Source organism: Eptatretus burgeri, chromosome 2, assembly GCF_056783735.1.
Source record: "Eptatretus burgeri isolate ZD-2024b chromosome 2, Ebu_testis_v1, whole genome shotgun sequence".
Lineage (NCBI taxonomy): Eukaryota > Metazoa > Chordata > Myxini > Myxiniformes > Myxinidae > Eptatretus > Eptatretus burgeri.
In genome coordinates, this window is record NC_140962.1 from 114,522,166 (window position 1) to 114,545,269 (window position 23,104).

General features: G+C 40.4%; 1 protein-coding gene across 6 annotated transcripts in view; it reads right to left on the reverse strand.

The window, feature by feature from the left end:
- Positions 1–23,104, reverse strand: part of NUP155 (nucleoporin 155) — a 168,911-nt gene that overhangs the window by 43,722 nt on the left and 102,085 nt on the right. For all 6 annotated transcript variants that reach the window (XR_015055384.1, XM_085870834.1, XM_085870831.1 and 3 more), the window contains exons 17-30: positions 20,944–21,008; positions 19,452–19,514; positions 19,085–19,226; positions 15,146–15,212; positions 12,490–12,605; positions 12,287–12,378; positions 11,784–11,917; positions 10,925–11,116; positions 6,762–6,900; positions 5,602–5,737; positions 5,156–5,309; positions 3,302–3,406; positions 3,002–3,156; positions 963–1,092 (exon numbers count right to left, since the gene is read on the reverse strand). Coding sequence is in view for 5 of the 6 variants with exons in the window: in XM_085870834.1 (XP_085726960.1) it covers positions 963–1,092; positions 3,002–3,156; positions 3,302–3,406; positions 5,156–5,309; positions 5,602–5,737; positions 6,762–6,900; positions 10,925–11,116; positions 11,784–11,917; positions 12,287–12,378; positions 12,490–12,605; positions 15,146–15,212; positions 19,085–19,226; positions 19,452–19,514; positions 20,944–21,008 (1,690 nt within the window). In the remaining variant the exon portion in view is untranslated. The remainder of the gene's footprint in view (positions 1–962; positions 1,093–3,001; positions 3,157–3,301; positions 3,407–5,155; positions 5,310–5,601; positions 5,738–6,761; positions 6,901–10,924; positions 11,117–11,783; positions 11,918–12,286; positions 12,379–12,489; positions 12,606–15,145; positions 15,213–19,084; positions 19,227–19,451; positions 19,515–20,943; positions 21,009–23,104) is intronic.

Sequence of the window (23,104 nt, forward strand, 5' to 3'; positions counted from 1 at the left end):
AAGGCAACACCAACATTAAGCGACTGAACAATGGAATCGGGTAATCCGGTCTGATGAATCAAAGTTTTAGCTTTTTGGTTCTCAGAGATGCCAGTTTGTCCGAAGAAGACATGGAAAACGTTTGAAAGTAAGGTTTGTTTCCACAAATATGCTTGCAGCCTACTGTTAAACACAGTGCAGGCTCTAATTGTCTAGGGTTGGAGCTCAGATGTTAGTGTGGGTAAACTAAATGGGAAGCTAAAAATAGAGAAGGAGAAGCAGATACTGCAGCACCAGACATTTCAAGGTGGAAATCGTGTAATCAGAAGAAGATTAATCTTCAAACAAGATGATGATCCTAAACACACTTCCAGTAAAGTAAAACAGTATTTGGAAAACAGGGTTACAGCTAGTGTACTCCAAGTGTTAGAATGTGGCCACTCCAGAGTCTAGGCATGAGTCCCAATTGAGGCCACATGGGATTACAGGAAGCATGGGTGAAAGAGTGATGACACTCAAGAAAGCAAAGAGCGGAGACACAAAGCATTCACTGATACTATAAAATGACACTTCTTGTAATTTACGTTTAAGCAGCTTGTTCATGCACATTTATCAAAGCTGTTAATTTACAATAATAAACCCTCTGACTGTTATCACCTATAATTTGACAAACTTACCTGAAAGTATGAACATCATTGGAATAACACAACACTTTGGGGAAGAGGGAGGGGAAAGAGAGAGTCTGGTAGAGAGAGAGAGCAAGAGAGCAGAGAGCGGTTGTGAGGGAGAGAGGTTGGGGGAGAGAGAGAGGGAGAGAGGGAGAATGATGTGAAAGACCTATTCCCCAAGAGAAGCAATTATTGTGAACCGATGGTGGGGGGAAAACAAACACAATGTTTTTTGTTGTTGATAAGTAACAGGTTTCGTTCACTGCTGTACATCTGGGCTCTTCAGCCAACATGTCAACAAAGACATGTCCTCACCTCCATTTTCTCCTCCAACTCATGCAGAAACTCCCCACCAGGAGCAAGTGAAGGAACACTTGGGGAGCTCTTAGCACTGAGGATGGCACGGGCAAGATATTCAACACGCTGCTGCAGAGAGAGTTCAGTACTGGGGGTCGGTATAGAAAGATGAAAATGATAGGTTAAGCTTGATTTGCACTGGAGTGAAAGGTCACTTCAAAGAAAAAATAATTCAGCTTTATCTGTGAGAGGGCAAAAAGAGAGGAGACAAAAAAGTTAACTATTAGAGAGTACATAGAACACCTTACCCAGTGCATTCATGAGAAAAAGTACATGGGAAGGGTCTTTCAAAGTCTTGATTTGCATTTTGCACTAAACAAACAGCACTGGGTGCCAGATTACTTGCTGAATCTGACAGTTGCTCTGCTCTGAGGGCATGGGACGGCATAAATATTTTTCCAAGTCCTGCTAAATGTGTTTTTGAAATTCCCAAGAAGACGATTTGTGTTATGCAGTGTTCAAATGTATAATTCAAGGGAAATAAAATAAAGGTATTGAAGGCTGTAGAAAACAGACATAATTTGACATCACGACAACAACCAATATGCCTCTGCCTACATCAAGTTTTTGCTTACTCTAACTTTGACCAAAAACCTCAAGATCATTTGACCTCAATGTCTAATCTGTACATATGGATCATGGTACATGTACATAGTTTAGTTCAAATCCCTACATCCTCAAATAACATTACCTGACATGACCTCTGACCTTAAAATCTAATCGGTTAATCTTTACATCATAATATATATTTGTATCAAGTTTGGTCAAAATCCCATCATTGGTTCAGAAGTTATCATGGCAAAAGGATTTTACCAAACATAACCTCTGACCTTTGACCTCTTGACTCAAAAATATATTCAGTTCATCTTTAAATCGTTATACATACTTGCACCAAGTTTGATTGAAATCCCTTCAGCTGTTTTCAGGTATCACATTTTTACTGGATATGACCTCTGATCTCTTGATGCCAAAATCTAATCAGTTCATCTTTGCATCACAATATATATGGCTGTGGCCAAAAATATTGGCACTCTTGCACTTTTTTCAAATAACTCTTCGATCTGGACTAATTGCTGGCTACTTCAGAACAGTCCAGCGTTTTGTCTTGAACCATTCCTGGATGCTTTTTGAAGTGTGTTTGGGGTCATTGTCCTGCTGCAAGACCCATGACCTTCAACGAAGACCCAGCTTTCTGACACTGGGTTGAACATTGCGCTCCAAAATGTTTTGGTAATCTGATTTCATGATGCCATGCACACATTCAAGGCACCCAGTGCCAGAGGCAGCACAGCAACACCACGTCAATGAACCTCTACCATGTTTGACTGTAGGGAAGGTGTTCTTTTCTTTGAAGGCTTCATTTTGTTTTCTGTAAACATAGAGATTACGTGCTTCACCAAAAAGGTCGAATTTAGTCTCATCTGTCCACAGAACATTTTCCCAGAATTTTGGCTTGTTCAGGTGTGTGCTGGAAAACTCCAGTCAGGCTTACTTACGTCTCTCTCTCAGCAGTCGGGTCCTCCTGGGTCTCCTACCATAGAACCTCCTTTCATTAAGTTGGCAACGGATTGTGCGAGTTGAAGCTGTCGTACATTGTGTCTGAAGGTCAGCTTCAATCTGTTTGACAGTTGAATGAGGTGCTTTCTCCACCATTCAAACAATCCTTCGCTGCAATCTTCAATCAAGTTTTCTCTTACGGCCACGTCCAGGGAGGTTGGCTACAGTGCCATGGACTTTAAACTTCCTGATAACATTGCGTTTGTAGCCTTGAGAATGTCCATGCTTGGTTACAATCTTGTGTCTGACTTCCACAGACAATTCTCTGGTTTTTATTTCTTAATAAGTCTCGTTAATTTAAGGACGTCTCGTTGATTTTAAAAAACGGAAAAAAATTATGAATAAAACAAACGCACAAGTAAAATTCTTTCAAATTCGCATTCACACAAACTAGCGATCATGATAAAAATAGCAGACAATGCAACAAGAAGGAAAGCCACCTGCACATGTCAGCAAGTCGAGCGAGAACACATGCTGCATCTCCAAAGTTGTTGCTTTTCTCATGGAACCTCCAAAGAAGGTCAATGTAGGGCAGTGGGTCTCTCGCCTTCCGGCTCATGCGTTCCAGGAATGGCTCGAGGAAAGGTGATGACAGCTATGTTGGAGTTCCAGAAGAGTGAGGCACAAAATAAAGAAGGAACCAAGAATAATACTCTACCAAAAAGGTGCAAAAAGGTGCTTGTGTGTTTGCAAACAAATAGATGAAGATAATTGTTCCTCAAATTCTTTTTGCACATTACCCGGAGAAGTGTGTCTGTATGACCAGATGAAATGATCCATTCATACAAAGAAATGTGGAAGAGTTCATCCTCTGTCTGCTGGCAGAGTATCAGCAACTGTTCAAACTAAAAGAAGACACAGAAATAGGCAGAGTGGCAAAGAGACAAGAAGTCACTTCCTAGACATAGCCACAGGTATCTAAAAATAAATAAAGGTATAAACTAATTAGGGGATCAAAACAAGAATGGAAAATAAAAGTTGGGGATTAAAAAATATTTATTATCCCTCTAAGATAACCATTCACATGAGAAATGAACCACTGGACAGAACTAGTAGCTCTAAACTGGTGGATGGACTCGGAGGATGCATAGGCAGGTTTTAGGTGGTAAAAAAAACAACTAATTAATAGTCCTGGGGGTTGAGGGTGGGAGGGAAGACCCAAATTCTCTCTGTGTAAATGTGTATTGTATAGCGCCACCTCATGGAAACTGGTATTACAAGTCATAATAAAATACTTTTTGCACATCATAAAAGTAGGGGAATTAACATACCATAAGGAAGGGCTCTTTGTTCATCAATTAAAAGAATGACCAAGCTGAAATCAAAAATAAAATGAATCTGGAGATTGCTTCAAATGTGGGATATCTGAACTTGTAGCACTGTGCATCATCAAAAAAAGTGATTGCAAACAATTTGGCGTTATGGATAGGGTTTGTCGATGGAAATCTACGTGAATCTCAGAAATAACTCGTACATTCACAAAATGAGAAAAATAACAAACGTGAACATTTTTAGGCCTATCCAAGGCAGTATCTTAGAATTAATCCTCACTCCTGAAGATGACGATGACTATGACTTTGTTGTCCCAGCTTATGCCTTCTTTAGATGAAACTCTCTGGAAAAATCATCTGTTGAATTTTTCAGAGAATTTATCATTCATGCCAAAGGAGTTCCTCATCCTTCTTCGTCAAGGTGTAACCGTATCTCTATACAGTATTCTGAAGTGGTGAGAATAAGAATCTGGTGAATCCCAAGGAATATGACATCAACTGGTGAAGCCATACACCAATACATTGTCATAATCCTCCACTCTTTAGAACTTCTCAACTTAACGATATGCCGAGATCAATCTTGGGCGAACCTCATCTCCAGGTTGGCCTCGAGGGCTGGGCAGCACCTTGTTATACTCCATAGAGAGAAGCCTTTCAGAACTGCTCTCAGATCTTTATGATGTACAACGCCTTCAGTGACAGAGTACGACTCTCCTCTGTGGGCTGCTGCTGCATCATTTCATATTATGCTATGGTGTCCTGTGCAAGGTTTACGTCTCCTCTCCTACTGCAGAGGTAGGTTAGTGGCCTCCCCATCCTTCCCTCTCAGTGCTTTGTCCATCTCCTGCTTCTTTTGCTCACAGGAGTTCTTTCAGAAACCCATAACATTGTCACCATTCCAAAATCTCGGTTTACTGTTCACCTTCTGCACCACCTCCCCCACCACAACCCCCCACCCTGCGATTTCTCTTGAATGATTCATCTGAGACTGCAAAGTAAATCTTCCCTCAAATCCATCAAGACCATTTTATGAATTGTAAAATTTGAAATTACATAGTTTTACCAACCAGTTTTATAGCAACATTACATAACTCAATTGAACATATATGGCATATAAAACATTTACATTTTGAGAAACAACATCCAAAGAAAGAAGAAATGTTTTCAGGGCCTATCCCTGGTCACAAAACATGGTTGCACCAACCTATTTCTTTACCCATTCCTCTAACTCATGAAAAACAGTTCTCACTAATATACTCCAATGACACTGGTAAATAACACTCCAAGTGTGACATAAATAACATGGATTAACAGTTGGCATACATGTTTAGCTGCTTCTTCATTGGTCAACAGATTGGGATCTGAAGAAGCTGCAGGAGGGCCAGGCTGTTTTGGAACTCCTGGAGACTGTGGACCAGCAGCTGCTTGGTTCACTACTTCTTGTAAGGTCATCGTAACTCCACGGTAGCACTCCAGCCTAAAAACAAACCATCTCAGCAAAAGACATAAAAAAAAATTTAAAATAATCAAGACTTGAAACAAAAAGGGAGAAAAGCGACATGAGAAAGCATTGGTTCGAAAATAATTTTTTTTTTTTAAAGATCGAGAACCAAGAGTGTGTAAAAGACAATGCATTCTTACATGGTGGGAAAATAGTTATATAGCCAAGCAGCATTGCTCATTCCTTATGCACATTTCAGGCAAGCCAAACTCTGAAGCAGGTAGGCTAAAACATACAAGTGGTGTGCAATGAAACAATTGGCACGCACCGAGCAGCAAGTGCTTGTTGTCCATGTGTATCCATGCTTGACTGCTCTTGCCGATAATGGTGCAACGCCAGGCCCTGGGGGTCCAGTCGGCGTGCAGCAGCCAGACTCAATTCTACAACCCCCTCATAGAACCGTACTGCAAACAGGTTTATTAAATTTTCAATAATTTTGTTTGTTGACATCAGCTTCTGAGAATTTGACTTCTCTTGTATGATAAATGGATGAGTTGTATGTGTGAGGCATGTTTTTTGTGGAGTTCTACTGGAGGTTTCTGATGTGGAATGTGCTGCACCAAAATGATATTCATGATCTTCCGAGTTGATTCGGCTAATTAACTACAAAGAATCCGGAAGAATTCCCATGTTTTAAATGCACGCCATGTTAAGGTTTAATAGGTCCTTCCATGCCATGGCATTCCAATAACAAAAGATATAACAAAAAGAATGATAACATGGTAACAAAGCATATATGAATTAATACTAATAATATTAACAATAGTAATAGTAGTGTCAGTTAGCAATAATAATAACGAATGTATAATCCACACCCTGGCCCAAGCACATCTGGACTTGGTGAAAGGCAAGCTAATGCTCGACCAGTACAGCAGGGTGGGTGTGCTGCAAGGCCGTGAGGACCAATGAAAATTTGGTCCAAGAGACCACTAGTTATAAACAATATCCCCCTTCCGCCACGCGACGGGGGATAAAAATGAAGAGCTATTTACTGCTCTATCATTATCAATATCAATATGTTTACCGATGATGATATACTTACTGCAAGTGCATGGAAAAAGATGGAAAAAAATGGGGGGGGGGGAGGGAGTGAAGGGTCATTATTGTGTATACACGTACAACTATCGCCGGTACATGTGCAAATGCACTGGAGACCGCGTAACTGTGGGATTGAGGTGGGTTGGCATATGGATTTCTGGGATATAATCATGGAAACCAAACAATGTAATTTTTTTTTCAAAAGTGCAATAAAGAGGTTGGAATAAAAACAGGTTTATTTAGTGTTGTTTTTTCTGAAGTTCCCAAGCGGTTCCAGACGATAAGCTCCAAGACCATTGTCGAGAGAATATAAATTTGACAGTTCAGACAATTGTGAAATTGACAGTTGACAGTTAGGAACTCCTCCCCTGGTTATTATCAACAACAAACCCTGTCGATATTGGCTGCAGACCAAAGGAAGATCGATCTGATGGGCAATCTTGCTGTACAGCTGCAAAGATTCTTGCAACAACCGTTCCCTCTCACCACGTGCATTTTCCTGCCGCGCAGCTTGCAGAAGTTCATTGGCCTGTAGTAACATGTATTTTGTTTACAATTAAAAATGGGATAAAGAATGAGCAGTAATCGCAACATTACAGATAAAAACGAACTAGTAACTTGAGAAAGAAATGGGGTGAGTGAGCAAGGAAAAAGTAATGAGAGCAGGGGAAAGGTTTGGGGTGTGAGGAATTGGTGATTTGGCAGTCACTGGGGTATACATGAAGTATTTCCCAAGGAAATGGCAATTTGACATGGGTCGTTGGAGGAAAAGTGGTTGTGAGGATACCAGAAGGTAAGGGTCGTGGGGAAGTTAGGGGGAAGAGCAGTAATGAGTGGGGATGGGCACAAGTGCACCAGCAGTTGTGGGGAGGGTGAGCATGAATGAGCTTGAGGCCATGGCTAAAGGCTAACACAGAGAATATTGGGAGGGGGGAGTAGGGAAGGAACAATTGGGGATTGGGCAGTGGTTGCAACAAGACAGACAAAAATAATGGAAAGGATATTAAGTTGAGGACAAAGAAGGAAAATGGGTCAGTTTTGAGGAAGTGTAGAAGATCCAACAATGATTCTACAAAAAAAGCAGATCTAAATAAATATTTTAATGCAATATATTATGTACAGTGGTGGCTGAAAGGTGAGGACACTGAACTGGCACACCCGAGTGTGTCGGATGAAATCCAGCTGAAGGCTACAGTATTATCCCATGTCATCATCGGATTGTTGGGGGGAGGGGAACCAAGTTTGCTCATTAATAACTCTTGAGGGGAGGGGAGGAATCTGCCTACGTGTAGTGCAATGCCAGCCCGTACCATAAATAATGTGATTGACTTTTAATGCTCGTAGGGCAGGTGGAATGAGCACCAAAATGATCCCAGTGAAAGCCAGCTCAACAAGTATTCATTTCACAGTCGTATAGAAGAAACAATTCATTTCTTATCAATTTAATAGGTGTGCAAGTGCAAACATCGCATTGAAACAGTACACCACCTCACAATCATTTGTATATTGACAGAAATATTGATGAACGAAAATATTCATGTGGAACGTTTGTGTCAAAGTTTGGATTCCAAAAATAGTGCAGGTGTACAATTAAAACAGAAAACAAAACAAAAAATGAATCAAAAGAGCCCAATTCATGTAGAATGACTAGATCACCTCTTTAGAATTCACACGTGAGTATGACAGTATTTTAAAATTCATGTTATTTTCAAGAAAAGAGCAGCTAGAAACATTTGGACTGTGCTCACGAGTTCTAGAGTTCTCAAAATTGTTTGTTTCTGGCACCATTGTAGGTTACAATTCCCGAAGAGTTATCGCTTCCAAACCGAGTTTTTGCACCACAGTTTCAAAACAAAATTACAAAACGTTTATGGTTTCAGCAAAGAACCATTTTATGATTCGAACAAGAGGATAATTCTGGTTGGAATACAGAAAACAGAAGGTATGGATACAAGAACACCCTATTTGCAAGCCTGAAGTAAAGGTCAGATCTACTTTTGTATAACTACTCCTGAATGCCCCATCCTGTAATGCACTCCACGAAATGCAACATAAAAATATTAATTGAAGTGCAAGCTAATTACCTTTGCCACCAAAAGTGGATGGAAGTTGTGTTTTCACAGCTGTTTGTTTGTTTGTCTGTGAGCACAATATCTCAAAAAGTAATGGACGGTTTTGTTCGAACTTTTGTAGAGAGGTTGGGTGTGTGACAAGGACGAATTGGTTCGATTTTGGTGAAGATCCGGATCTGATAATTTTTTTCAGTGAGTCTTCACGATTGAGAGATGGGGTCAAACACTATGTACAGCATGATATTTCAAAAAGTTGTGGATGTGTTCCGACAAAACTTGGTGGATGAGTTGGATAGGTGAGAAGAACAAGCCGATTTGCTTTTCGTGCAGATCAAGCCCATCAGTGGGATACAAAACGCAAACTGTTCAGCCTACGGAGTACCACTGAAGTTAAAAAAAAGCGCTCTATGGAGTACTACTGAAATTAAAAAAAAAATACAGTAAATCCTCACTTCAAATATCATGGGTTTTTAGCTGAGATGAGTCATCGTTTGTGGCCCGTGCGTGTATGATTATCTCCCGTTATGAGCCTTTTGTTTCTCGTGCACCGTTTTTAATGGCACCTAAATGTAAAACGATGGACAAAGGAAATTGTGCCAAGAGGCAGAGAAAGGTTATGACATTGGGCAAAAAGATCGAGTTGTTAGATCGGTTGGCTTAAGGCGAAAATGCGGCATCTGTGGGCCGCCATTACGGGATCATTGGATTGACTGTGCGGTATATCCGTGAAAGCGAGTCAAATATCCGTCCGTAAAGCGGAAAAGTGTCATTCCAGTCCCGTGATCCTCATATTGAAAGGATGGAAAAAGCACTTGGTTATGGATTGAGGACCAAACACAGAAATAAGTGCTTTTGAATGGATGTGTGATGTGGGAGACATCATTGCGGAGTGACCAATATTTACACGAAGCAGCTGAAATCTTCAGTTCAGCGACCCACAAGTTCCACGCCAATAAGGACAAGTTTAACATGTTCCACACCAGCAAGGGCTGCTTTGAGAAATTCAAAAAATGATTCGGCCTCCATCATGTAAAATTAGTCGGAGAAGCAGCATCGACAGACCATGATGCTGCAATAAACTACCCGCCGCATCTCATGGTAGTAATCGAGGTGAAGGGATTTATGCCAGAGCAGGTTTTTAACACCGACGAGACGAGATTATTCTGGAAGAGAATGGCATCTGATACCTTCCTCTCCAAGCAGGAAAGACCTGCTCTGGAGGTCAATGTAAGGTGGTTGTCTTACCCTTCTCCTATGTGGCAATACTGCAGACGACTTTGTCGTAAAGCTAATGCTGCTCTTCTGATCGCTGAATGCCACTCCTCCCTTCCCCCCTTCTCCTCTACTCCTCCCTCCCCCTACTCTAACAGTATAATCATCATCCCAAGCTAAGTCTTGGGGCTTCTACTTACGGCAGAGTACAGTACGTAATGTTCTGACTTACCCTCACCCACCTCCCTGTTTTGGAATAAATTTAAAAGGTAAAACTCGTGTTTTTGTTTTGTTACCTCCACCACCAGAGGTGAAGGAGGTTATGTTTTCACCCCTTTCTGTCTATTTGTCTGTGTGCAGGGTGTCTCAAAAGGTTGTGGACGGATCCAGATGAAATTTTGTGAACAGGTTGAGTGTGTGACCACAACAAATTGATTCGATTTTGGTGAAGATCCGGATCCGACAACTAGAATATTTTAAGTGATTCTTCACCATTGAGAGATAGGACTCAAAAACGATATGTAGCACGATATTTCAAAAATGCATTGGGCCAGATATGTTCTAGGGGATCAGGCATTACTGGGCGGAGGTATGCGCTCTACTGAGTGCCCTTCCAGTTTACACTGTATTTATTTTCGTCACATGTTTATTTCGATGTTAACATGTTTTATATATTTTACATGTTTATTTCAATTGTGATGTTTATTTCTGGCTGTTGCCGACCTTCCTCAATATTTTCTCGAAGCCCATAATCATCAAGATTATCCATCAATACCACACTCATTCTGCTTTTTAAAAAAAACCAGCCCTTTTACCATTGACCCTTGGTTTTAATTGTCGCAGGTTTTTTTCTCTCGTGGCATTTTCCAGGAACGTAACCCCCGTGATATTTGAGGGTTTACTGCACAACCAACCACAATTTGAACATTTCCAAATCCATTATAAATTTGTAAAACATTTCCTGTTACAAGGCTATACTAATGGAAGTGCTTTCAGCTCAGCCTCACCAAATGTCGAGTGAACTCTTTTTTTGCTGAGAAGGAGCAAAATGTGTGAAAGGGCAAGTTAATACATTTTTATTTCGACGACACTGCACATGCAGGATCCTTAAGATATATCCAACAAAGGTTTCTGGTCTGCTACGAGAAACTGATTTTGTTTCTTTAATTAACGAAAAGAACATTAACTTACTAAAACTGATGCAGAGTTTGCTATTCACCATTTGAACAAGTAAATGAGGTATCATATGAACATCCATCTGAACAATACCTTTGAGCAAAGCATATCATCAGGGCTGTATAAAAGTGGGCAGATTGTACGTAAATGTTGGCTGATTGCATCTGTAGATGCATTGTCTCCAATGTAGCGGTTGATCAGCGAAGCAATCAAACCACCAGTCACTTCTTCACCTCGCACAACAAGCTCCCGCAAGGTCATTGCTTTCACAGCCTCCCGGAGCTCCTGCAGAAGAGTTTAATTACAAATATCAGACAGCCATTGTTGTAAATACGGTTAAGATGTGGATACAACTAATTCATAAACAATGCAACCCAAGTGGGTAAACCATAAAGGCCTTCTAAATGAGGATGCAAAACCATAAAGACCAACAAAAAAATTCCATTCCAACTGGCTACAAAATAAGCAGCAAAACGAAAATCATACCATAACAAAGGTACGATAATAACTCTTATAAAAATTACATCATTCACGATCATTGTGAAAAGATGTTTTTTCCTTGGAAAAAATAAAAAAAAAGGAACCAATTTGTTCCATGTGCTTAATGATCTCAAGTTGTCTTTATTGGTTTCCTTTATCTCCACAATTAAACTACAAATATGCCTTTCACAAAGATCAAACCTAAAATATACTCGTAGATTACACTTAGCACTACCATTGCAAACATCACCTCCCCTTACTCAATGTGTTACTATCAGAAGAAACATAATATCTCTGATATTCAACATCAATCACTGATCTACCCCAATGTTTCCACCCATCTTTCACTCTCCCATAAAGTACTAAATATATGACACTTTATTCTGCTGGTCAGGACGACTAGTACATTTGTATTAGTAGTCTTGGGTAATTTTAAATTTTAATTCGAGGTTTTTGCTGCGGATTTTCCTACCGGAGACAATCCATCAACTAGTGCAGGGAACTGATGCTCTGTCAGGAGAGCCCAGAGACCAAGGACTTGGCTTGTAATGTGAACAAGTTTGCGAAGGCCTTGCATGGATGTTTGCTCCCTGCTCTGAGCTTCAGCTGAGGGTTAGGGGGTAGGTAATAACATACAAGGCCCAAAGCAAACAACAGAAATAACGTCCACCCCATCAATTAAAGAAACATTTTGCAAAGGACACAACAAGATGGGTGCACACAGACAAACAGATAAGTTGAGCAAATAGATAGAAAATCCCTGAAATTTTTTTTTTAAATCAAGATAGGTGCACAACTTACAAGGCTGTATAAATGGAAACGTTTTGATAAGTCAGGAAACTTAATATTAAATGCCTTAGAGCAGTGAAATGAAGGGTTTTCCTTTTTAATTTTTTTTTTTTAGGTGGGGTTGGGGGAGGGTGGGAGAGCAAAATGTTGCGTTTTATTTTTGGTGTGTCCAGGACACTGACCGACCTTGGTACTTTCGTTGAAGCTCCTGTTGCAACTGTTGTGATGGCACATTATGGCGCAAAGAACCTGGAAGGTGTCGCTGTAGTGGAGGATAACTGCAAAGATGACAGCACACCCAATGATGCAATGCAAAAGGAGGCACAAAAAGTGAGATAGAAATGACCATGAGAAAGAGGATTGTGGAGAGCATGGGGAATATATTGTACCTCGGATTGGCAATGGAAGACCCAGAAAACTGAGCACTGTGCTCCAGGAAGTTGTGAAGGGAATCGAGCCTGTTTAGCACAGCTTGCAGTAGCCCTGTTGAGGCACTGCTCTCCACCTGCCACAAGCAGTTCTTTTCAAAATATATATATATATATATATATATATATATATATATATATATATATATATATATATATATATATATATATATATATATATATATATATATATATATATATATGTGTATATGTGTATATGTGTGTGTGTGTGTGTGTGTGTGTGTGTGTGTGTGTGTGTGTGTGTGTGTGTGTGTGTGTGTGTGTGTGTGTGTGTGTGTGTGTGTGTGTGTGTGTGTGTATATATATATATATATATATATATATATATATATATATATATATATATATATATATATATATATATATATATATATATATATATATATATATATATATACATACATATATACATACATATACATATATAAAATCTAGGCTCATGGAAGAGCGTGTTGACGGTAAAAAGGCAATGGACTGAACTGGCAATGAGGCATCAATCAGTTGGGATAAGCATGAGAATGAACGAACAGGAAAAGTAGAGAGATAGGAAGAAAGGAAGGAAACCAACTTAAAAAGAAGAAAAAGAGCAATCGGAGATTGCAAACCCTCACACGGACTTCTTTTGAGTGATGTATTTTTATAAGTTTTCAGGTAAATCCAATATGGCTGCCAAACCATGTGACCTATGTCGTCATATGTGTCACTTTTGTTCCTCATGGATAGGCGGTCATATGTGAAAAGTTTTGCGTCAATATTTTCAGCCATTTCAGAGATTTTTGAATGTTAAAAAAACAAAAACAAAATAGCTGCCGAATCACGTGACCGATGACGTCATCAAAAAAATTTGTGGACCATTTTATCCCTACATGACCCTCAAAATTTTATATACTGATCAGATGTAGCGTTCTACACATGCAATTATGACGTCATAATGAAGGCAAGCACCTATGACGTCATAAAAATACCACACTCATTCCCCATAAGGAGTGCTTGCTATGTGCCACTTGTACACCCATGGCTTGGGGAACACTTGTGTGAAGTTTCCCCTCGATTTGTCCAGCCGTCTGGAGAAGATTTTTTTTAGGTTATAGGGTAAATCCAATATGGCTGCCAAATCATGTGACCAATGACATATATGTGAACCTTTTGTTCCTCATGGACAGGCGGTCATGTGTAAAGTTTCGCCTCGGTCTGTTCAGCAACTTCAGATAAGATGATTTTTGAAGGTTTCTTTTTTAAAACAATATGGGTGCCAAATCACGTGACCGATGAAGTCATGGAATATTTTCCTGAAGACCATTTTATCCTTAGATAACCCTCAAAAATTTTCAAAATGATCGGATGAGGCGTTCTACAAATGCAATTATGACGTCATAACGAGGGCACCTATGACGTCAATAAAAATAAATCACTAATTCCCCATGAGGAGTACTTGCTATGTGCCAAGTTCCCAATTTTTCCTTGGTGCGGTTTCAGAGACACTGAGGTCCAATACAAAGTTTTTCCGTTTTTCCAATACGGATGCTACATCACGTGACCTATGATGTCATAATTATCATTGAAATATGATATATGAGTAGTCGCACCAATTGTGAAAATTTCGTCTCAATCCAACAAGCGGTTGTGGAGAAAAACACGAAAGTTCTGTGCGGCCAAACAAACAGAGACAGACAGACAGACAGACAAACAAACAAACGGACACAAATGCAATACTCTCTCTGAATCCTTCGACGAGGGTAATAAGAGAGTCGGGTTTGAAGGTTTATTTGGGGTTGAAAAGATCATGGGAAGTAGGGACATTGACATGAGATGGTGATGTAATGCCAACAAACTTTTGTAGACCCAGCGATTTTCTGTTTACAAAAAAACTGTTTCAAAAAATAAATTCAGTTTCTTGTTATCAATGGAAAAATAACCGATTAATTATTTGTGCACTTGCGTTGAAAAATACGTAACCTTTGGTGTGTGTGTGTGACTCCACATAATTAATTCCCACAGTGTAATTCCGAAAAGTAGAATAAAAAAATTACTCCGCAGTTCACAATTACAAGGAATACAGTCTACACTGTATAGACCTGGAGCATGAGCACGACAAATGCTCCACTCACGTCAATCGCAACTGCTTCGGATGAGCGTCGCAGTTAATCTCAATCAAATTTTGGCGCCAAATACTGAATAAAATTCAGCCTAACAATCTCTAGAAAGCCCAGGAAAAGTGATTCCCATTTTTTTATTCATCATCAGAGGAGGAAAAACATTGAAAAGTTGCACCACATGGGAGGTCCAAGTGAATGGAAGCCCATTATTAATGCTTTGGGTGGGGAAGGATTGTGGGCATCGTGCCAATCTTAAAGACTGGGCTTTGTTCCTCATGCTGTTAACTGTCTGTGGCATTGAAATGGAAAAGAATACCAGAGAGTTCCTATTGTCTTTTGCCAACCCATCTCAAGATGAATAAATTCCATAACTAATCATTTCTGAAAAGCACCATTACACCGAAGCCACCTTTTCCCAACTCCTAAAAACAGTGAAGAGAAGAAAAACTCGTGAAGCATTAGCTATTAAATAATAACACAAAACTGTGTTAATCACCCACCAGTGTGAATTGTCGTCCAGCGTCTGTATTCACCCGTTCAAAAGCAATATTCTCATTCCACAAGGTTCTAAACAACCACAGGATCCAAATAAAACAAACTTTCACAATTGATCGAACCAATGTTCATCTCCAATAGAGTGCAATTCAAGCACATTTAACACACCTCCCCACAGCCCAAATAATGTTCAACAAATGATTAATTGGAACAGTATGTGATGTCATTCACAAGGATATTGTACATTTGTATATTTAGAATTGCAATATATTGAGGTGTTTTATTTGCTACAGAGGCTAAAGGACCTCAAATCAAACAGATGTGTATGTAACAACATGAGACAAAAAAGGTCAATGTCACAAAACTAAAACACAATGGAGGTCAAACATAACATGTTTGAAGCAAACGGGTGAAACTGTTGACAGCACCGCATCTATTCCCCCATCGTTTAGAAATGTATATTATTTGGCTTGGGGATATTTTGCAGTCCTGCATTTTTATTGACAGCATTTTAGTATCTATCAAAAGTTGCCCGAGAGCATTCATGCCTGATGTCCACATCTGGGTTCATGTCTGCTCTGCACAAACTCATTCAGAGTTTGAGAAAAAAAAAATCACGGCTAAATGCAAGGGCTACATGTAGTTTTTCGAACTTTAGATTAAATTTGCGATGAAGACAATAACTATATGATGTGCTTATGCCACAAAGGTCACTATTAACTTTGTGTCTTCAGCAATGAGGGTAAGCTGCTACAAGAGTAATAAAATCACACAACTTTCGATATAAATATAAAGAAGGATACTTTCTATTCAAAGAAAAAGTATGGCGAGTCAGTGATAGCCCACACTGCACGGCCCCATTTTGTGTGGATTTGCTCTAGCGCAAACTAAATATTCTGTTTTTAATTACCGGAAGAAAAAAAAAATAAAAAAGGATTTCAATCCATCAACCAAAAACGCGACCGCTACCGTTGACACCGCTCGCAGCCAATCAGAGCACATATCTGAGCACATCTCTCAACCAATCAACGCGCGTTATTGTCTGCCTGCTTTGTGCGTTGCCATATTGGTAATTGTGCCAAAAGCCGAGAGCTGAAATTGAGTGTGTTAAGGTGGATGGAGTCAGGTGTTGGTGCCACCATTGTTGGGTGTGAATTTGGTTTATGTGAGTCGTCTGGAAGGACAATATTGTAGAGAACAACAACAAAATAAATTAAAGCATCGTGTCAGTCCATGACTTCCATAATATATAAGAAAAATTAATCAGATCTCAGAGCAGTTTAATGGAGAAGATGGAGACTTTTATCCTCCTGGATTGAGAATCTGAATCAGAGCACAATGTATTTAAGCCAAGACAGTGATTATGGCGAAGGCGCTGAGTTTATATGATGACGTAAAAGAGCAGGGAGGCAAGGGATAAGGTGCTGTATTTATATGATTTAAGTGAAAGAGCAGTTTATATGATGAGTTCCTTGTGAAAGTTCACCCTCCCTAGCTCGTTTTTAATGTGGACGAAACGGTGCTTTTTTTGGAAGGGGATGCCATCCACTACATTCATTTCCAAGGAAGAGCGGCATGCCTCTGGTATCAAGACAGTAATAGACCACCTGACACTTCTCCTTGGCTACAATGCCAAGACTTCTTGAAGTTAAATGCCCAGAAGTGTTTTGCCCGTTTTGAATTAAAATGCCCGTTTTGCCCAGGAGTCGTCCCCGGATGCTTTCCGGTTGGCTTTTCGTGTCGCCTGCGCCCTGCAGATGTGTTACATGAAGTGGCCCATTTTACCCGGTCGGGGAACGAGCCTGGGGAATGAGGTGTTGGGACCAGGGACCTTCTCAGGGACACCAGGATCAGGTGTGATCCTGTCCCCGGGACCCCTCTCATCTACACATCTTCAGACCATCGATGACATCAAGGCCCGGAAGGACAAGTTGCACCAAGTCAGAGAATTTTATACCAAGTCAGAGACAGGAAAAGCTGCTGACAAGTGCCGTACTCTTATACAAGCCAAATATGGAGCAGCTTGATAAAGTTATTTACGAATGGATTGCTCTCAAGCAAAGGGAGCACCAATCTCAGGACCGATGTTAATTCGGAAGGCAAAGTATTTTTTTATGATCAGATGGGATCGACTGATCATTGTGCCTTTCCTGGTGGCTGGCTGGCCTGTTTCAAGCTGCGACATGGGATATGGCACAAAAGATACGGATACGGAAGACTCACGATCCAATAAATTTCCAGTATGGTGACGCAAGCAAGTGATGATAATCCACTTCACAGTTTGACTGAAGGCAAAACTGAAGAGTGGTATGAAGTGGACCGAGATGTTGAAGTGACCCGTGCTATGACTGACAAAATTAAACAGTGTTAATCCAAACAAGGAAGTTGAACAACAAGAAGATGACTCGGAAGAAGACGACTTTTCAACTGAGCATGTCACTTGGGCTGATTCTGGTAAAGGTCTTGACACGCTTGTGAAGTTTGCTGAAAGGCAGAAAGCGGCAGGAAACAATGTAGCAGTCTGACAGAAAGAAATGGTTCAAGAAAGTCTCTGGAGTTTGACAAGATGATGAGCCCGATGAGTCTGAGAAAGTGGAAGTTGACACTTCAGATGATACATCAACTTCAAAAGACAAGTTTATGTTTTATAATACAGGTAAGTTATTGTTTTGCATAATTCATTGGTAATTATCTTTATACTGTACTTTAATAATTTTATTATTACCTCTGCCACCGAAGGTGGGCGGAAGCTTACGTTTTCATTCCTGCCTGTTTGGTTGTTTGTCTGTGAACAGGATATCTCAAAAAGTTGTGGATGAATTCAAACGAAATTTGGTGGACAGGTTGTGTGTGTGACAAGGACGAAATGATTAGATTTTGGCGAAGATCCGGATCCAGATCCCGATACGAGAAGTTTTTAAGCGATTTAAGCGAATAATTTAAAAAATGGAAATTATACTTTAATAGTTGCACTCAACACAACAGTAAATAACATGCTTTGTAGCCAAAGAAAAATTGAAAAATGCCCCGCTTTCTCCAAGGCCTGGCTGGAGCAGTAGGACTTGGACCATACACTGCTTGTGAACTTTTGTAACTGAAATTCAAGCCTTCGACAAAACTTCCCCCCAAAGCTAAACATTTCCAGGGTCCTTTTTGTTCCCAGTATAGCATTATTAACCAATGATAACCGATTAATTATTGATTAATTTACCAACAGATTTTAGATTTTATTTCCCAACTTGATTTAAATTACCTTCATGACCCTCAATTATATGCACCTGCCAAAGGTGTGCACAGAGAGGAAGGGGGGTGGGCGGGCGGGCAATAATCAACTCCCCTCCCGCACTGCAATACTTATGCCTGCAGAGCTTCAGATAATGTTATTGTTGAAAGTGTAAAAGTGTAAAATTGAGCTGCAGTTGAGGTCAAACTATTTTTGTGCATCAATCTGTAATATCAACAACATTTCATCAAGATACGATAGTACGTGCAGCATATATAAATGAGTACAATGATGTTGCCATCGGAAGCCGCTGCATTCATTGCTGTTCATGAAGATGGTTAGCTCGCTTAGCTAACTTTGCCATGACCTTTTGAAACAAATGGCAACGTCTAGTCATGTGGTGTCAAACTCATACAAGTCGTAGGGGATTGAGCAGTGGTGGGAGGGGTTTGGGATTAGGAGGAGGTTGGAGTCAGGAAATGGGTCGGGTGGGTGTGAATGGGATGCAGAGCAAATTACAGGCCCCCAATTTAAACTCCTGGCTAACAGCCTGCTCTCACTCTCCTTTTCTCTGTATTTTTCCTCTCTCACTCATATACGTTCCCCTGTAATTTTAATATATTAAAACATGCTTTTTCGGGATTTCACCCCTCGATCTTCCCCAAATGTTTGTCTGTTTAAGTAATAGGTTGTTGACTCAGAAACCCATGCTTATGCAAACCTGAGGATTCGAGCGATGTATAGGCACACACCACTGTGCTTGCCAGAAAAATTGAAAATGGGGACACTGATGTTGCCATCAAAAGCTGCTGCAGCATCAGTTGAAGCAACAGGAATTGGGGTCGAGGCAGTAAGAGGAAGGCCTGGTGAGAACCAACAAGGATGGGAAAGTAGGAATGGCAAGAAAAGTGGTGACCAAACATAGCTGAATGAGATCCAGGCTATGTAAGAATATCATGCAATGTTGTTAATGTTTGAAGGTAACAGACAAACAAACAAACAGACAGACAGAAAGGGGTGAAAACATAACCACTTTCACCTTTGGTGGCAGAGGTAATAAAAAGAAGCAAGGTTGATTACAAAGGCACCTGGAGCTGGAGATCGGAGTAAATTGGTGTGCACAGGAGATGGGCTACCTTGAAATGTTGAGCCTGAAAATACAAGATTTTACAATGGAAAAACCTGAAAATGCAAATGCAAGCATTCTGTTTTAAGAGTGAAAGCTTGGTACAGTGGAGTAAAGGTATTAGATTTCAGGAAAGCAAACTTTGAGGGTATGATCAGAGATTTAGGTATTACAGAGTGGGACAAGCTAACAGGAAGACAATCGGTGAAAGAACTGGCCAGCCTTCAAGGAGCAAATGTGCACAGAGTAAGAATATTCTATTGAGGTATAAAGCTAAGGTAGGAAGTGATAAAGGTGGTTGAACAGTGAGCGTAAGGAGTGCGATAAAAGATAAGCAGGCCTTTTCTTAGGCATAAAACAACAGCACTGGAGTCAGACTCAGAAATAACGAGAAGAACACTCGATGGAGTGCATCCCTCTGCCAAGCTGATTAGTTTACGTTTTGTATCCCACTGATAGTCTGGATCTGGATTCTGACCTGAACCAAATTTAATTGGGTTGTTCTCGTCACTGAAACAACTCATCCACCACGTTTCAACCAAATCCGTCCACAACTTTTTGTTCTGATCTTCACCAAAATTGAATCAATTCTTCCTTGTCACACACCCAAACTGTCCACCAAATTTCATCCAAATCCGTCCATAATGTTGTGTTTGACATAGTTTCTGGCCCGATCGATCTCTCAATGCTGAAGAATCACTTAAAAAAATTAAAGTGTGAGGATCTTCACCAAAATCTAATCAATTCGTCCAAGTCACACACTCAACCTCAACAGAATTTCATCCGAATCCATCCACAACTTTTTGAGATATCCTGCACACAAACAGACAAACAAACAAACAGGGGTGAAAACAACCTCCTTCCACCTTGGGTGGCAGAGGTAACGAGGCAAGCCAAATAGAATATGAGGATATGGCCAAAATATTAAACACCAGCAGGTACCAGCGTAATGCAAAATGTGACTTCAAACAAGGAACTTTTTCACCCCCCCTCCAAATCCCAAGTCCTCAACCTCCCTCCTCTCAAAGCCTCAACTCCTCTCCCAAATTTGTTGCCTCTCCCCCCCACACTAAATTCTCTATCCTCTCCTCCCCCTTTCTTCTTCAAGTCCTCAACCCCCCCTCCCACCCCACCCCATCCCATCATACACACCAACCCCAAGTCTTCAACCCCTGACCCACACCCCAACTCTCTGTCCTCCCTCCACCTTTCTTCCCATTCTTCAAAGCAAGCAGGAATTCTTACATCATTACATATTGTTTCTCCGGTTCCAATGATGATAAAATAAAATGCATAAAACTACCATGTGCAAATGTTTGTCCAGTTTTGTTTTTATCGTCTCCTTCGATTGCTCCCATTAATAAATAAATAAAAGATTGAAATAAACCATTCCAGTAAAACAAACAAACAAAAAATATTGTATGCTTCTCACATTAAAGGTTAATAATACACACCTGGGCTAGAGGGTACAGCAGGAGGCATAGTTCCTTTCGTATTGATGTGAGGTTCACCGCCATATCTGCACAAGTGCACACCAACGCACGTGCAAGCATGTCATCTGCACAAGCACGTAAAACTTCACTCGCTCTATTATTTATTTTTTATACACTTTACCATCTCCACCACCAACCCACACCCTTGAATTCTTTATCGATTAATTTATAAACACTTTACCATCTCCACTACAGACCTTTAATAATATATTTATTTATTTGGCTTGTGCCTGTTGTCTCGGTACGGCCTGCAGGACAGTGGAGTACATCAACGGTACGGGCTACGTTTGGTCCTTGTGCCTGTAGACTCAGCTCGGTTTTCCTTTGTCGGTCAAATGGACCGAGAGTATGTGGCTGGGCAGTTTTAGAAAATACACCCGAGCGGGTTTGACGGTCAGCTCGGATACAAAACGATGCAACCGAGTGTTAATCAACCTTAGTGACTACGGAAAGTGAAAACAAAATTCAAATTGAATATAAAATAAACGTGTGAGGCCACTCGAAGCAAAAATCTCCATATTCTATGAATCATTCCCATCATTATACAATTTTAAAACACACGTTTATGGCCATGAAATAAATATTCCAAGTGTGTGCATTTAATGGCTGTATCCAGGACAGAGCCGGACCCCAACTGAAAAGGACCCTCGGAGCACTGAGAAGCTCAATCACTCGCTGCCTGCACATCTGTGCGGCATCACGTGACCAGCCAGCTCGCCGTCGGATGAAATGTCCTAACAAAATCTTAAAACGTCCATTTTTCACCAGAATTCTCTCAGATACTTTTTGAGCACATCTCCAAACCATCTAAAATATAAACATTAATCTCACAGACACAACGAATAAGCAGTCCCTCAGGAGGACAGGTTACGAGGTGAAGCAGTGTATGGAAAGCATGTGGGGTCCCTTCCAGAGTATCACGGTTCTTTGAATTGAATATATTTTCCTCATGAAAAGTGTGTTTCTGAGCGGATTTGCACAAAAATTATCTTCATTAAACGTATAGCTACACCAGAAGGTCCCAAAAGTGAAAACAGAAATCAACTAGAGGGGGAGCACTCGGTAGAGTGCAAAACCTCCGCCGCCAATACTGCTGGGTCACTCAAGTGAACCTTATATCTTATTCATTAAATATGTCAACAGTGCTGACAGAGTTATAGTCCTTTTCTCCAACATTTTTTTTGGGGGGGGGGGGGTTGGAAATCACTTAAAACATGTAGAAATGCAAAAAAAAGAAATCGAAATTTTGTTGAAAAAAAAAGTTGCAAAAAAATTTTTCTCTAAATTTTTTTTTGGGGGGGGGGGGGGGTGGAAATCACTTAAAACATGGAGAAAAGCAAAAAAAAAATTTTCTCTAACAATTTTTTTTTGGGGGGGGGGTTGGGAAATCACTTAAAACATGTAGAAATGCAAAAAAAAAATTTTCTCTAAATTTTTTTGGGGGGTTGGAAATCACTTAAAACATGTAGAAAGGAAAAAAAATTTTTTTTTCTCTAACAATTTTTTTTTGGGGGGGAGGGGGGACCAAGTCCAAAATCTAATGGCATGATCCTTGGACCATACCTCACCCCCCCCCCCACCAAGTTTCATCGAAATCTGTCGAGGAGTTTTTCCGTAATACTGTTCACAAACAAACAAACAAACAAACAAACAAACAAACAAACTGAAAGGGGTGAAAACTAACCTCCGATCTTCGATGGAGGAGGTTAACTAGAACTTAAGACAGCCTCATATGGCATGGAAACGGATGGAAGCCCATGAAGGATTCCTCTCGCTGCAATGCATTCCACACAGACCGACAATACAAACATTCAATTTTCACAAAACTTGATGCAACCGAGTGTTAATCAACCTTAGCGACTAGGAAAAGTGAAAACAGAATTTAAATTGAACTTAAAATAACCGTGCGAAGCCGTGTTGAAGTCAACGGACCTCGTGTTGCCCAATAAACAGGGCCAGAATAAACAGCAAGGTGGGGAGCGAGTAGAGAAAGAGTAGTGTGTGTGTGTGTGTGTGTGTGTGTGTGTGTGTGTGTGTGTGCACACAAAGTTATAACAGGCTGGGGTAGTGGGTCCAGCAGGTCAGCACTGCTGATTGATGACCAGAGCATCCCAAACTTATC